The 15,227-nt window shown below is 44.6% G+C and overlaps 1 protein-coding gene across 28 annotated transcripts in view; it reads left to right on the forward strand.

The window, feature by feature from the left end:
- Positions 1–15,227, forward strand: part of CELF2 (CUGBP Elav-like family member 2) — a 561,934-nt gene that overhangs the window by 201,223 nt on the left and 345,484 nt on the right. For 2 of the 28 annotated variants that reach the window (XM_079992638.1, XM_079992643.1), the window contains exon 1: positions 14,782–15,119. The exons of 23 other annotated variants lie outside the window; for them this stretch is intronic. In XM_079992638.1, coding sequence (XP_079848764.1) covers positions 15,046–15,119 — 74 coding nt within the window. In that variant the 5' untranslated portion in view covers positions 14,782–15,045. Of the gene's footprint in view, positions 1–14,772; positions 15,120–15,227 lie in introns of those variants that run through there. 3 more of the 28 variants (XM_079992650.1, XM_079992640.1, XM_079992642.1) reach the window with 3 other exon arrangements.

Below are 15,227 nucleotides of genomic sequence, written 5' to 3' on the forward strand. Positions count from 1 at the left end.
TTGTGTTGCCTGACTAGATGTGGGACCAGAGCTGGAATCAGGGTTTGCTGTAGGGTCTGGTCTTCTTCAGCTTGTTAGGAGGTCCACTGCTGATGTTGAGAAGCCTTTGTAGATTAGCAAACTGTCTGTAAGCAATAATGCACCAAACACCCAAAGCCTGTACCCAATAAGTGTCATTCTCTGAGATGGACGGCAGATCATTGGTGAGACTCACATTGGTCCATCTGGACAGAATTTTTCATTTCCTTGGTTTTAAGAATAGCTGCCTGAATAGCTCAGTTGGTTAGAGTGTGGTGCTGATAATGCCAAGGTTGCAGGTACGATCCCTGTACGAGGATGCATATTCCTGCATTGCAGGAAGTTGGACTAGATGATCCTTCCAATTCTACAATTCTATGGTTTTCTATGAATACTTGATGTAAATAGTTCAAGTTGCATCCCTGTCCAAGGTACTGGAACAAAACTGAATCCCTCAGTCCATGGAAATAGACCAAACGAGGTTGGATAAAAGACCGTAGACTAAGTTTTTTGCAGTGTACTCTGCGAATGCATTTAGGCATCTGCACCTGCTATTGCATCTCTAGTATCAGGCGATGCTTATATACTGTATTTCCATTGTTGTGTCCTAACAGTGAACCTACTGCATAGCCTGATTGAAGCTCAAGTCAATGGTGGGATGGAAGTTGTTGGAAGCCCTTATGGAGCTTCTCAGAGGTGTTCTTCTCTTGGGTCCAGATGATAAATAATTGTATTTCAGGTAGAGAAGAAGCCTTTGGGGACAGGAGCTGAGGAGGCATCTGCCATGGGTACTGTGGAGCTCTGCAGCTACCTGTATAGTTTGATTGTCAACAAACAGTGAATTATAAATCATATTGGCTTCAGTTTCAGGTGGGCAAATCTTTAAATTTTCGTTTGTCTCAATTTCTCATTTTTTCCAATCTTAAATTCAGTTCCCCAAATCAGTTTGTGACTTTTTTAAAAAAAATAATAATCATCAGATTTTTAGTGCTCGTTACTTCTAATACACTTGTTTACATGTTATTTCCACTAATAAATGCATTTTTATGCACACATCACCCTACTATGTGCAATTTCTGCACACATTACTTAGCTGGAGAACTGCATTGCAAAATTCAAAGAAGTGGAACTTTCAAAAATGAGCTGTGTTTCAGTTCAAGTATTGTTTGCTGTTTGCTACAATTGAGCACTGAAGAGTGGTTTCCCCCAGGGGAAAGCAGTAGGACAAGAACAAGGTTGGATAAGCCCAATGTCTGGTTGAATAGCCAAGTACCTCCAGAAATTATCTTTATAGTGTGAAGTCAGCTGTTAAAGAAGCTTCCATTTTGCCTCAGAATCTTGCCTAATTGTTTTGGGAAAGGCTGAGCTATTACTCAGCAAGCTGCAGAACACTGCGATGAAATGATCTTTTCATCTGCGCAAAAGCAAAAAGAGAGAAGGGTTAAAGCTATAGCAACCAAGTTGCCGTAACTTTTCCTCCCCCTGCGAAGCGGAATGCCACAGCAAATTTTAATTCAAGTCACCTTTTCACTGCGTTAATTTTGAGCAACATTTACTTCTGCCAATCATTAATTAAGATAACAGCCAGCTCTAGAACTGGGGGGAAATAAAATAAAACCCTCTTGTATATATGCAATTTCAATCAGCATCTGAAACAGGTTGTCTAGGCCAGGGGGTTCTTAAACTGTATTACCGCGCCTGTCTGTAAGCAGGATAGGGAGAGTTAAGCAAGGCAGGTGAATATACAATTGCCCTGTGGACAGCTCAGGGTTTATTGGCTTTAGTGATTGTTGAACTACACTTGACTCGATTCAGAATTGGCTTAGTATATTGGAGCTTTCTTAGTGTGCATTCAGGAAAAAGGGGTATCTGCTCTCTGAGAATTGTAGAATTATACTGCAGGAAGGGACCCAAAAGGTCAACTAGCCCCAAACCATGTCATTCAGAGAGTTCCTTCCCAGTTGCACATGTCCTGATAGTGTTTTGCACACTATCTTATTGCTCATTAAGAACTGTAGTTTGGCCTAACTTGCCCTGCACCTACCCATAGAACTAGCTGCAGCAGAGAGCTGTCTGGAAATATAACTACTCCCCCCCAAAAACCCCACAACCTATGCTTATCTGGAAACAGGAGAGGCTTTTAAATACGGATGGGGCACAGCAAACACATGTTTCCAAACCCAATCAAAATAATTGATTGATCCGAAAAGAGAAGATAAATAGACTGCTTAGTCAAGATGCTTCCCCCCCCCCCAGTTCATTGTAGACAATGAACTGTCCGAGGTTTAAATTAAGGAATGTCTGATTATGCACTTCAAACCACAGGTTTTAGAAACAGGGCACTGTCGGAAGTGCCGGGGGCACCACACAGCCCCCAGATTGAGACAAATCTCTCCAGGCGTCTTCCTCTGGAACACAGCACGGGACGGTCATAACTCTTCAATCCCATTGCACAGCAGCGACACATATCCGAAAATATGTGCACACTCAAAACAGCAGAGTAAAGCTGGAAGGTGAGGCTATGAGGTGTGGCATTTAAGTAATTTATTAAGCAATATATACAGGATGAAGAAGAAGAAGAAGAGGAGGAGGAGGAGTTTGGATTTGATATCCCACTTTATCACTACCCTAAGGTGTCTCAATCTCCTTTCCCTTCCTCCCCCACAACAAACACTCTGTGAGGTGAGTGAGGCTGAGAGACTCCAGAGAAGTGTGACTGGCCCAAGGTCACCCAGCAGCTGCATGTGGAGGAGCGGGGAAGCAAACCCGGTTCACCAGATTATGAGTCTACCGCTCTTAACCACTACACCACACTGGCTCTTAACCACTACACCACACTGGCTCTCAAAGCAATCATGGTGTCCTCTCACATCTTCTCCAAGAGAGAGAGAGAGAAGTACAAAAGTACAACACAACGGAAGAGATAGGACTGGCTTTTGTTTCCCACACTTGCTGAGCATGGAATGTAAACACAGACATGTGATGTAACAATCACACACATCCAGCAACGGAAGAGAATGAAAATACTGACGCACTTGATTTTGTTATGCAGATTAGCATTGTTGGCATCCATTTGTCTCAAGAGGCAACCTTCCCCCCCCCTTCTCCCCTATGCTATTATATATTGTATATTTTTCTTTGTTATAAGTCACTTGGAGACCTTTGGGTGATAGCAGCCTGTAACATTCTGAATGCTGGGGGGGGGGGGGGGCAGGTGGAGTTGCCAGGGAACACTTGGATGAACAGAACATGAAGTGAATTAGTTTCTTCTGGGGGGGGAAAATGACAGACATGAACTGGAATTAGTTCATCTTTTAGACACTCTGAGCCCGTATTTTGAACTGGTTCGTTTTAAAAACTAACTTTCGAAGCTCTGATAAACACACAGAAAAGGGTCTTCTCTGTGGTTGACATTTCCAGAGACAAGAAAATTCCTGGGAGGGGCCTCTGAGGAAGATCCCACTTTGTAGGCTGGTTGACGGGCGATGGTGGTCTTTCAGATGCTGCAAGAGGCCTGAGCAACATCACCATAAATGGATCTTCATGCTCTTCTGAGCAATGCCATTCTCCTTTTGCTTTCAAACTGAGCCCTGCCGTATTTTCCCAGGTCTGCCTCTCCCTCTTTTGCAATGGCGCAAGCAGGCGTGTTCTGAGGAGTGTACCACACTGTTAATTGTGTGTGTGTTTTTAAAAGCAATAACCTGTGCACTTGTAATGCTTTCACTATGACCTACTTACATACTACTTCACCCTCCTTGTAGTATGATTAAAAGCTCCTTTGAATCCACTATTCCCTCAAGGGATTTGAGGCTAGAATTTAACAAACTGCTCAGAAGGCTTAAGCCAGTAAGAGGGCTTCCCTTACAGCTTCTCCCGGTAATTTTCAGATGTAATTAAAGAGAAAATAAATATTTCAAGATGCCGTACATTTGAAACAAAACAATGCAAAGCGTCTTTCCAGCATCTGCATCACGTGGGGAAGAAGCAAAGGCACCAATCGTCGTCGGCTGATTTGCAACGGGATTCTCCCGCTACGTGTTTGTGGAGGGAGGGAGGTTTTCCCCTTCAGCCATGTTCACGTGCTCATTCCTACCCTAGTTGAGAAGGCCTTTGTTGGGCCCAGAAATGGCCTCTGGAAAACAAGGCCAGGCAGCTAGGCTTCTGACCTATTTCCTTGGGAGGAAAATGGACCAAAACGCCTCAGAATCATTTTTCCCTTCCCCCGCCCCATTTCCTGGGGAAAGAGAGATAGAGAGAGAAACAGAAAGGAAGGAAAATATGGAACTGAATGGAAAGATTGTAGAGGGTTAAAACGACACAATGCAGGCTTCTTATTTAAACGAATGTCTTCATTCCTTCGTCTCCATTGCGCTCTTGTCTCCTTCAGCTGCTAAGTGCTAAAAGCTGCCCTTTCTGCAGTCACAAGATTTTTTTTTTTTGATTTTTTTGAGGGGGGAAAATTGAATGTTAATCCTCCTCTACTCTAGGCTGGATTAACCACCGTGGAGGCCTCTGATCACAAATCAGGTGGCGGCGTCCATCTGGAGAAAGTTGTAATGACTTTTCCCTCCCCCTCCTGCTACATTCCCTTCCCCTCGCGCTCCTGCAAAATTTGTTCCCAGATAACTTCGGTGGGTGTGCTGAGATAAAGAAACCAAATGCCAAGAGATTAGTGTTAAAGGGTTTTTCTGGAATCTTCCATGACCACCCTTATGTGCCCTCAAACTATGCCTACTTACTAGGGTTTCCCCCCCACCCACCCACATATTTTTTCATGTCATTAAAATAAACACACCAGGATCAGGCAGCAGGCACCTTGTCCTTTCCTTGCACAATAACCCACGGTAGGCTTGGGAGTGTTCCTGGGCACCTATTGATTACTAAAGGTTTAAGAGTCTTCTGTGGCTTGGATTGCCTTCTGCTAGCATTGTCTGGTTCACCCCCAGCTACATCTGTTCCTGGACAGGGGCAGGCAGGCTTTGCAGTTCGTGCGCTGGTAACTTCAAGGCTGTATTGCGAGTCCTATTGAACATGGGGCTGCTAGACAAGATGCACCTTCATTCTGATCCAGCAAGGAGATTCTCTTGTGCTTTTTGAGTTGCTCGCCAACCATGGTTTATTGTGCACAAGCAGAACATGGGTTCAGTTGCTCCTCCTCGGGCATAGGTGGAAGAAACAAACCAAGAAGTGTCAGTGAAGCTGGGATAACGGCTTGCTAAACCCTGGGATGGGGAAGGAGATTTAAAGGTGAACCTACCTAATCTGCACTTCTCGAAAGCATCCATGGACCAAAACATAGCAATCCATTGTACTCTGCATTTCCCCAAATTTTTGCAATGCAGTTCTCCACCCCAAGGAGTGTGTACAACAGTGCATACTGGAATGAAGTATGTATATTTTGTATGAAAATAGCATACAAAAATGCATTATACTAGGGGGAAATAGCTTTGCTGAAATGTTTAAATCAGGCACAATGGCATTCAGAAGTGTTCTGTCTTGAATTCCTCCCTTTGTCTCTAAGCAGCAGACTTGTGTGTCGTAAAGAAAGCAGCTTCTGAAACTCAGCTTGGTTTCAAAAGCGGCTTGCCACATAATTTGAGAATCAGAAGCCTCTTTGGTGTTTGGGTCTAGTTTCCCACTTCTCTGTATTACAAGATATAGTTACACTGACCATACCAGCTGCTGCTGTATATCTAATATGTGCCACTTGGTTTGCTGTAATATCTGTACTGAGGGTGTGGGGTGGAAACAGGGTGCAGTTGGAGGGTCAAACAGGGTTGTTGTTGTTGTTTAGCCGTTTAGTCATGTCCAACTCTTCGTGACCCCATGGACCAGAGCACGCCAGGCACTCCTGTCTTCCACTGCCTCCCGCAGTTTGATCAGACTCATGCTGGTAGCTTCAAGAACACTGTCCAACCATCTCGTCCTCTGTCATCCCCTTCTCCTTGTGCCCTCCATCTTTCCCAACATCAGGGTCTTTTCCAGGGAGTCTTCTCTTCTCATGAGGTGGCCAAAGTATTGGAGCCTCAGCTTCACGATCTGTCCTTCTAGTGAGCACTCAGGGCTGATTTCCTTCAGAATGGAGAGGTTTGATCTTCTTGCAGTCCATGGGACTCTCAAGAGTCTCCTCCAGCACCATAATTCAAAAGTATCAATTCTTTGGTGATTAGCCTTCTTTATGGTCCAGCTCTCACTTCCATACATCACTACTGGGAAAACCATAGCTTTAAGTATACGGACCTTTGTTGGCAAGTTGGTGTCTCTGCTTTTTAAGATGCTGTCTAGGTTTGTCATTGCTTTTCTCCCAAGAAGCAGGCGTCTTTTAATTTCGTGGCTGCTGTCACCGACTGCAGTGATCATGGAGCCCAAGAAAGTAAAATCTCAAACAGGGTGGCAAGATGCAAAAGGAGGACAGGACAGCACCTTCCATAGTTGTGAAGAAGATGGCACTTCAGCAGGTGTAGCTGGTCAACACTGACTGCCAGAGGTTCTCCCAGTGTTCAGACAGGAATCTGGAGTTGGAACGGATTGAGCTTGGGATCTTGTGTGTACAAAACATGCCCTCTACTGCTCTACAGACATAGGAATCAACCCAGTAGTCCATCTAGCTCAGGGGTCAGCAAACTTTTTCAGCAGGGGGCCGGTCCACTGTCCCTCAGACCTTGTGGGAGGCGGACTATATTTTTTGGGGGAGGGGTGAACGAATTCCTATGCCCCAGAAATAACCCAGAGATGCATTTATATAAAAGCACACATTCTACTCATGTAAAAACACACTGATTCCCAGACTGTCCGCAGGCCAGATTTAGAAGGCGATTGGGCCAGATCCAGCCCCTGGACCTTAGTTTGCCTACCCATGAGCTTGCTCCTACAGACATAGGCAGTTGCTTTCCATGGTTTCAGCTCAGCAGTATTTTTGCCATTTTTAAAAATGAGGTTACTGCTGTTTTATGCAATTTCTGCTGATTGATTTTCATGATTGCATGTGCTGTGTGTGTAATACATTCTTTATTTGATTTCTAAGCCGCTTTTGCAGGCGTTTTGCAGTAAGCAAAAGGGAAGGAGATTCTAAGCAAATAGAAATCCAGTAACGAGATTCTCGAGGGAACAGCTCATTCTGCAATCTCCTCTCCCCCTCCAACAAAAGGAACTGCTACTCTATTCACATAAAATAGAACAAAAGTAGACCTAATCACATCTGACAAATGTTGGAGGGCATGCACTGGGTTTAATGCAGCTGTATTGCGGCATCTCCTCTAGGCATAGAAGGATAGTAGCTGCCTTGTTCTGGTACAAAATTGAGTGACCCTTTGTAGCATATGCTGGATTTTTCTTCACTAGGTTTAAACTTCATTTTATGCCCATACTGCATATGCTTGGTTAATTTAACACTTTTTGGGAACTAGATATACCATGGAGTGCTGAAAATATGCAGAAAGATAGCTTGATTGTTCGTTTTTTTTTTTTCATAACAAAATGTGTATTTGCCAAGAGAAAAAGAACTGTATGTTTTGGGTGAGCACACCAAGAATGTTTCATTTGAAAGAGGCACTGTGTATGAATTAGGATTCTTCATTCTTATATCTGTAAGAAGAAGTTATTCTAACAGCAGAGCCCTATGTATGTTTACCTGGAAGAGTAGAATTGTAGAGTTTGAAGGGACCCTGAGGGTCATCTAGTCCAAGCCACTGAAATGCATGAATCTCAACTAAAGCATCCTTGGCAGATGGCCTTCCAGTCTCTGCTTAAATGCCGCCAACGAAGGAGAGTCTACCACCTCTTGTTGGAGTCCGTTCCACTGTTGAACATTTCTTGCTGCCAAAAAGTTCCTCCTGATGTGTTGTCAGAATCTCCTTTCTTGTCACTTGAAGTCATTGGTTTGGGTCCTATAACAAGTGTGCGCCATCTTCCACGTGACAGCCCCTTAGATGTTTCAAGATGGTCCTCTTAGTCTCTTATCTAGGCTAAACATACCCAACTCCCTCCGGTTCCTCATAAGTCTTCATTTCCAGACCCTTGATCATCTTGATCGCCCTTCTCTGCACATGTTTCAGATTATCAATTTCCCTTCTTAGAATGTGGTGCCCAGAACTGGACACAGTACTTCCAGCTGTGGTCTGACCAAGGCAAAATAGAGTGCTGCTAAATTAGCCGCTGGATTCAGTGAGGTTTACTCCCTTGTAAGTCTGCATAAGCTAGGACATCAGTCCTAACCACACTCAACTTTCGATGGCAGTAAGACCCATTGAACCAGGTGGTGCTTGCTCCTGAGAAAATATGCATGAGATTGTGTTGAAAGAATATTAGTCATAAAGATGTAAGACCAAGGAAAGGACTTCCTTGCAGACTTATAAATCATGGGTGCAGAATCTTTTGATGTTGTTGGACTACAACTCCCATCAACCCTCTGACCATTGGTCATGCTGGCTGCGGCTGATGGGAGTGAGACTTCAACAACTGTTAGATCAGGCATAGGCAAACTCAGCCCTCCATATGTTTTGGGACTACAACTCCCATCATCCCTGACCACTGGTCCTGTTAGCTAGGGATGATGGGAGTTGTCCCAAAACATCTGGAGGGCCTAGTTTGCCTATGCCTGTGTTAGATAGACACAGGTTCCTCACCTTCTCTAAAATAATGTGAAACGTGAAATGAATAAGCTGGGGCAATACACAGTTGGCTGTTCCTCCATATAAATATCTGTAAAGGTAAAGGTAAAGGGACCCCTGACCGTTAGGTCCAGTCGTGACCGACTCTGGGGTTGTGGCGCTCATCTGGCTTTATTGGCCAAGGGAGCCGGCGTACAGCTTCCGGGTCATGTGGCCAGCATGACCAAGCCGCTTCTGGCGAACCAGAGCAGCACACGGAAATGCCATTTACCTTCCCGCCAGAGCGGTACCTATTTATCTACTTGCACTTTTTGGTGTGCTTTCGAACTGCTAGGTTGGCAGGAGCAGGGACTGAGCAATGGGAGCTCACCCCGTTGCAGGGATTCGAACCGCCAACCTTCTGATCGGCAAGTCCTAGGCTCTGTAGTTTAACCCACAGCGCTACCCATGTCCCTTAAATATCTGTAGCATATATGAAATTAACCTGGTGTTAGAGGAGAAGAGCTTAGACTTCTTCTTAGTCTGCTAGTTTTGTATATATAGGGATTTCCCCACAAAACAGTAACATGCTGATTGAGTAGCAGGGGGAGGACCTCATATTTAGGTAGGGCTAATGATGGGAAAGAAATTTGATTGTGTTTGCATTTAAAGACATGCTTACCTAATTAGACCTTTCTAAAACAATGTTCAAACTGAAGCACGGGTATCCTTCAAATCCACATTTCTCTGAATTTTGCAATTCAGTTTTCCAGCCAATTAATGTCTACCAAAAGACATATACCAGGGCACAATGTTCATAAAAATGCATATTTTACTCATGTGCTGTTGGATTTTCATGGGGACTGAAAATCAGAAACTGATGTGGGGACTGATGTGGGGATAGGAAAAATGAGAAATGGAGAGAAACCAAAATTGGCAGGCTTGCCCATTCCCACTGGTCAGAACCCACATACGAATGTGCATAGAAATCTGTTGCATATTGTGTGTATATCTGATGGATCTTTTTGATAAACATTTTGTGTTTCTCAATTCATAAGGCAAGCAAGCGAGCATTGCTACAAGCATGTGACCGCCACAGCAATTTCAGGCTGGGGTATAGAAGGTCCTTTCCCCAGGAAATGATGCATAAATATGACTGTAGGAAAAATCAGATATATGACCCTAGGACACTTCACATTTGGGAACCAGCATATGATGAGCGATGTTTGGGTACTGGTTGTTAATAAGGATAGTTTCCATCTCTTGCACTAGAGATTTGGATTCCACCTGACTACCGTGGGAAGACTGTGAGTTATGAGAGAGATCTGTAGCAGTTATCTCTCAGTAGTGAAATGAAGTGGGTAACTTGTATTGTGTGCATCAGCTTGTAGGAATATTTTTCACAGCCAACTAGGGTGAATTAGCCTGTCTAGGTTGCCATATCAGCAATGGCTAACCCTTGGAACGTTGCAGGCTTGCTTAGGCAGCTGAGTCAAAACATTGGTCTGTTAGCTTTACTTTTTTTGTATTTTGTGTTGTTTTTTTTGCTTCTTTTTTCTTTTCTTTTTTTTCTTCTTTTATTCTTGTAACTTTTTTGAAACTTTAATAAATATTATTTAAAAAAAACAACATTGGTCTGTTAGCTTAGCATTGTCTACACTGACTTGCAGGTTCCAGACAGGGGTTCCTGTCAGCTCTATGTGGAGATGCCCGGGATTGAACTGTTGGGATACTGCCGGGGAGATGGGGGCATCAGGCAGGCCCCCAGCTGTCTCCAGCCACCATTCAACAGCCGGTCTCCTTTGGAACAGCATCAATTAGAGACATGAGCCTCAGATACGTTTAGAGACCCGTGCTCGCTCTGTCAGCAGAGTGTGTAAATCTTCTCATAGCAGAAGAGGCGGACAGAGAAATGTGCAAGCAGTATATACAGCATTTTATTCAGCATAATTCAGGAAAATATGTTTGCTTCCCTTCGTGTCCAGCAAAACAGCAGTATAGCAAAAGCAACATACAGCGGAAGTTCCCAGCAGACTGTGCTGGAAGTAAACAGGCATGTGATACACAACAGTCATGCCTGACCCTTTTAAGGTGGAATGGAACTATAGCTTAACATGAACCTGGGACCTTTTGCATGCAAGGCAGATTCTCTAACGCTGCTACCCAGGGGCGGAGGAAGGGGGGGTGCGGTGGGTGTGGGTCACCCCGGGTATCACTGCTTAGGGGGGTGACAAAATTCCGGGCGGCACTTACCATGAGGCCTGCAGCACATCCAAGCCATGTGTCTCTCCTGGTAGAGAGGCAGTGGTTTGAGCACGCATAGGCTCCGCGCTGTCCAAACGGTCCGCCCACTGCCTCCCCCCCAGCTGTAGGGCAGCTGAGTGGGAGGAGACAGGCAGATTCCAGAGGCCCTGCAGTGCGCCCCACCCCTATGGAGGGTTCGTCCCGCCCCTGGGCATGTCTCCCCAGGTGCCCAAGCAGCTTCCACAGCCACTGCTGATACCCTCGGCAGTTCCTTCCCTTACCCCCTCCCCACATTGCTGTTTTTCACACTGACAAAATTCATATTGTAAGCTCCTTGAAGCAACCTGTCTTTCGTTCCTACAATATTCTGTGGAGCCGCAGGTTCTTTGGTGCAACGTGGATAAACTAAATAGGGCGAAGTAGCTCACATTTTAACTTTTGATAGGAGCAGCATGGATCTTATCACTGCTTAGTTCCCACTGCACTGCACATTTAGAAGAGGGTGAAAGAGAGGAATAGAAACAAACCAAGAATTCTGGAGTTGGAAAGGATATTGGGAGGTGACCTGGATCTGGGCTTCCCAAACTGGGATCCACCATGGACCACCAGTGGTCTGAGAGCTTCCTTCAGGGGCTCTGCGGCATGCCTGTATTAAATATTCACATTGATTGTAACTGTATTTTTTTATTGCTTCTGTCATTTAAGATGCAAGTTGTAATGCAATAAAATGGAACGTGAGAAATTAGAGAAGCAATAAACATGCAATTGAATATCACGCAGCAGCATTGTTCACAGCACAACTACTGTAGCAGGCAGGAAAATCATTATGTGGTCTGCCAGTACCATCAGTAATGTTCAAGTGTTTCATTGGGAGGGAAATTGGGGGACCTCACTGTTGCAACTAGAGCATCCTTAGCAGATGGCTGTCTAGCCTGTAGTGAAGGACTGGCCACCCACCTCCGGAGGCAGTCTCTGTTCCTCTCTCTGCCCAACAGCTCTTGCTGTTAGGAATTTTCTCCCCGTGTTTAGCTGAAATCTGCTTCTTTGCCATTTCTAACCATTGCTTCTAACCCTGCCTTCTGGAGCAACAGAGAACAAGCCTCTTCCAACATCTGTGTTGCTCCATCTTCAGCCATTGCTAAAGCTGATATTTTGAAGACTGTATAGTTGCACTAAGAGGTCAACATATATTTAATTAGTTCTGAGTTGACCTATGGTGTACATACCTACATATGTATTACAAGTGTCACATAGCATCCATTTGGCATTTATGAGGAACTTATCTCTTGGTGTGCCAGCTCCTCAACTGTGGAACTCCCTGCCCATTGACTTTAGGCCGACACCTACATTGCATTTTTTTCAACACCCACCAAAAACTTATCTCCTTGGGCAGCCCACCCAGACATGTAAAGCAGATGTGTGTTTTTAATATGTTCTTTCCTCTTACTGTATAGAACTCTAGATGTCAATCTTACTCATTCTGCTTTTTCATAAACTTGTTTTTAATGTTGATTTTATTAATAATTTTAATGTATATTTTATACTGCTTAGAGCAGGGGGAGGCAAGGTTTACCTCTCCTGGGCTGGTTCACTCCAGCAGAGATCCCTTTGTGGGCTGGATTGCGCAGGTGCGTAAGCGCCCACGATTTCCTGCGTCTGCATCTGCGCAGACATAATTTTCATTTTCTGCGCATGCGCAGATGCGATTTCCGGTGCTGTGGAAGCGAGTCCCTGCACCACGCTGGTTTAGCGCAGCACGCAGGGACTTGCCAAGTGGGCGGCTCAGTTCAGGGGCAGCTCGTGGGCCGATTAAATGACCCACGGGCCTTGGGTTGCCTACCCCTGGCTTAGAGGTTTCATTTACAGTTAAGCGGCATACAAGTTTTGAAAAATAAAATTAATGTGTGTGTGTGTTTGCATGTGGGTATATAAATGTGTGTGGGTATATAAATATATTCTAATATATTTTACGGGCTCTGCTAAAACGACTGACCTAGTTTTGTATCTTGCTCCTTTCAGCAACTAATACTCATGCAGACACTTGTATTTTTCGGAGCCGCTCGGTCCCTTTTGTTCCCCTCACTTCTTCTGTGTTCCTTTCTGCTCTGCCTCCTCCTTTGCTCTCACTGTCCTCGGCCTCATTTGCCCTCACTGCTATTCAACTGGATTGGCTGTGGCGATCCTCGTGACTTTTTATTTAGGCATCCGCGATGATATCACACCTGATGCTGATCTGTCACATCAAAACAAACGGGTGCCAAACGGCATAGAAATAACCAGAACATTTGGCAAGTCATTCCCCTCCCCCCGATAATTGTATTCAGCCATGTTAAGATGCCAATATAGAAATTGGAGAATATTCTGTGGAAAATCTAATACATAATGTATAGATCTGTTTGCTGGGGCAGAGTAATGCAGTGATGCCGATATTGTGTTTTGATTTAGCTTGAATTCCTACGGTTCTGGATAGCGCTATTATTATTTTTAAATGTTAAAGATCTGTGCTGCAATATGTTGAACTAATAAAAAGGAAGGAAATAGTGGATGAGATCCAGCATCTCACCAAGAGCCCCTTCTTTTTCTCACCCCCTCCAGCTCCCCATTCTCCCTCGGTCTCTCCCAGAGCAGATTTTGGGGGCACATGGGTTTCGGAGGGGAGGGGAAGGAAAAGAAGTCCTTTTTGCACAAGTGGATCGGTTGTGCAAACAGAATGTCGTAATTGGATATTTCCCAGCAGTAAGAAATTGCTCCTTCTGAAGTTTTTGCATAGCCTCATGATCAGTTTCAAGTCTTTTGAACAGAGCACTGAGGTCCCTGGATCAATGTACAGTTGTTTGATGAAAATGAGAAGTGTGCTTTTTATTGCATAAAGTTAGTTCTGCTGAACTCATGTGAATGAGGGTGACATCTGCCTTGAAACATTTACTGCCTTATTGTAAAAGTGCCTCATTTGTTATAGTGACTGGTGTAAGACTACTTCATACTTCAAATTCCTAGGGGATTGGTATCAGTTCCTCAATCGGCATTTTAGCCCATTGGACACAGAGCCATAAATACATAAAATATGAGAGGGTCTTTATTTTCTCTTTCTCTCTCTTTTCCACATAGTCCTGACTGCTTTGGTTTCATAGTGCAAGTTTCCCCCCACCCATAAGATGATTTCTTCCCCTTCTCCCCATAACCCCATCTGGATTCATTATGGATGCTGTAAAATAAATATTCTCAGATATCAGAAAGGGCTTTATTCTAAAAGGTTTATGAGAGTTCCTGAGAATATCAGAGCCATCGGACGATTAATCACCTTTCCATGTTTGCGTTTTTATTATCTATCCATCTCTCTATAATCTATCTATCTGTCTATTTGTCTATCGATCTCCTTGGCTAAAGAAGCAAGGAGCCAAACACTTTAGCCCATTCAGCCCCCAAAGCTAATTTTATGAATTTGTTAACAGATTGTTTCTTTGCCCTGCATAGATGGGGGTTATTTTAAATGCAATTTGCTTCTGCTTTGCAGAGTGCAGAGAAACCAATAGAAGTTGGATGAGGCCCAAATAAACAGACCATGGGTTCAACAGGGGGATATTTTTTTGTGGCGGTTCTTGTTTTGTAAACCCTTCTAAAACTCTTTTTATCGTCGCCACAACAAGCAGTTTAGCAGGATCCTGAGTGAGTTAAACAAAAGCGGTTTGGAAATCCAGAAACTGATTCCTTATGCGTTTGAGAGAGGCTGGCCCTCTGGCTGCCTTTTCTCTCCCCCACCCCACCCCACCCCCAAAAAGAAAAGCTCCTTTAAAACAAACCGAGCCTGTCCACAATTTCGAGCGTGCATCGTCCAGCTCTTTGCCGAGGCTCTCTGCCCGGGTTTGCAGGGGTTAAATTCTAGCTGCAGTGGGGAAGTGGCTCCGCCCCCCGTTTTCAGCACCTGGCGCTCTATAGACAGTTGCCTCAGCAGTATATTTCAGAGGGGATTGGAGGAAAACAAGAGGGGGAGAGAATGTGACAACTGCCGACTCTGACTGCTGCCTTCGGGAGGCCTCCCGCACCTGTCCTTGCCTGTCTCTTGGCCAGTGCAGTTGTTGAATCAGACAAGCAAGAGGAACATTCTTATTTGCCAGACCAGAACGGTGTGCATAGGAGGAAAGGGAAGAGGAAGAAGAAGAAGAAGAAAAAGAAGAAGGAGGAGAAGAAGAAGAAGATGACTTCTTCATTCAAGCTGGATTTTCTACCGGAGATGATGGTTGATAGCCGCTTGCTAGTTTCCGACAGAATGTAAGTACCGACTCAGCTGCCCGGCAGCATCCGAACCTCAGACCGAGCCAGTTCCCGAGATTCTAGATGGTTGTATTTTGTGTGCTTTTTTCCCCCTGGAGGGTTTTG

Source organism: Podarcis cretensis (assembly GCF_951804945.1).
Source record: "Podarcis cretensis genome assembly, chromosome: 10".
NCBI classification, from domain to species: domain Eukaryota; kingdom Metazoa; phylum Chordata; class Lepidosauria; order Squamata; family Lacertidae; genus Podarcis; species Podarcis cretensis.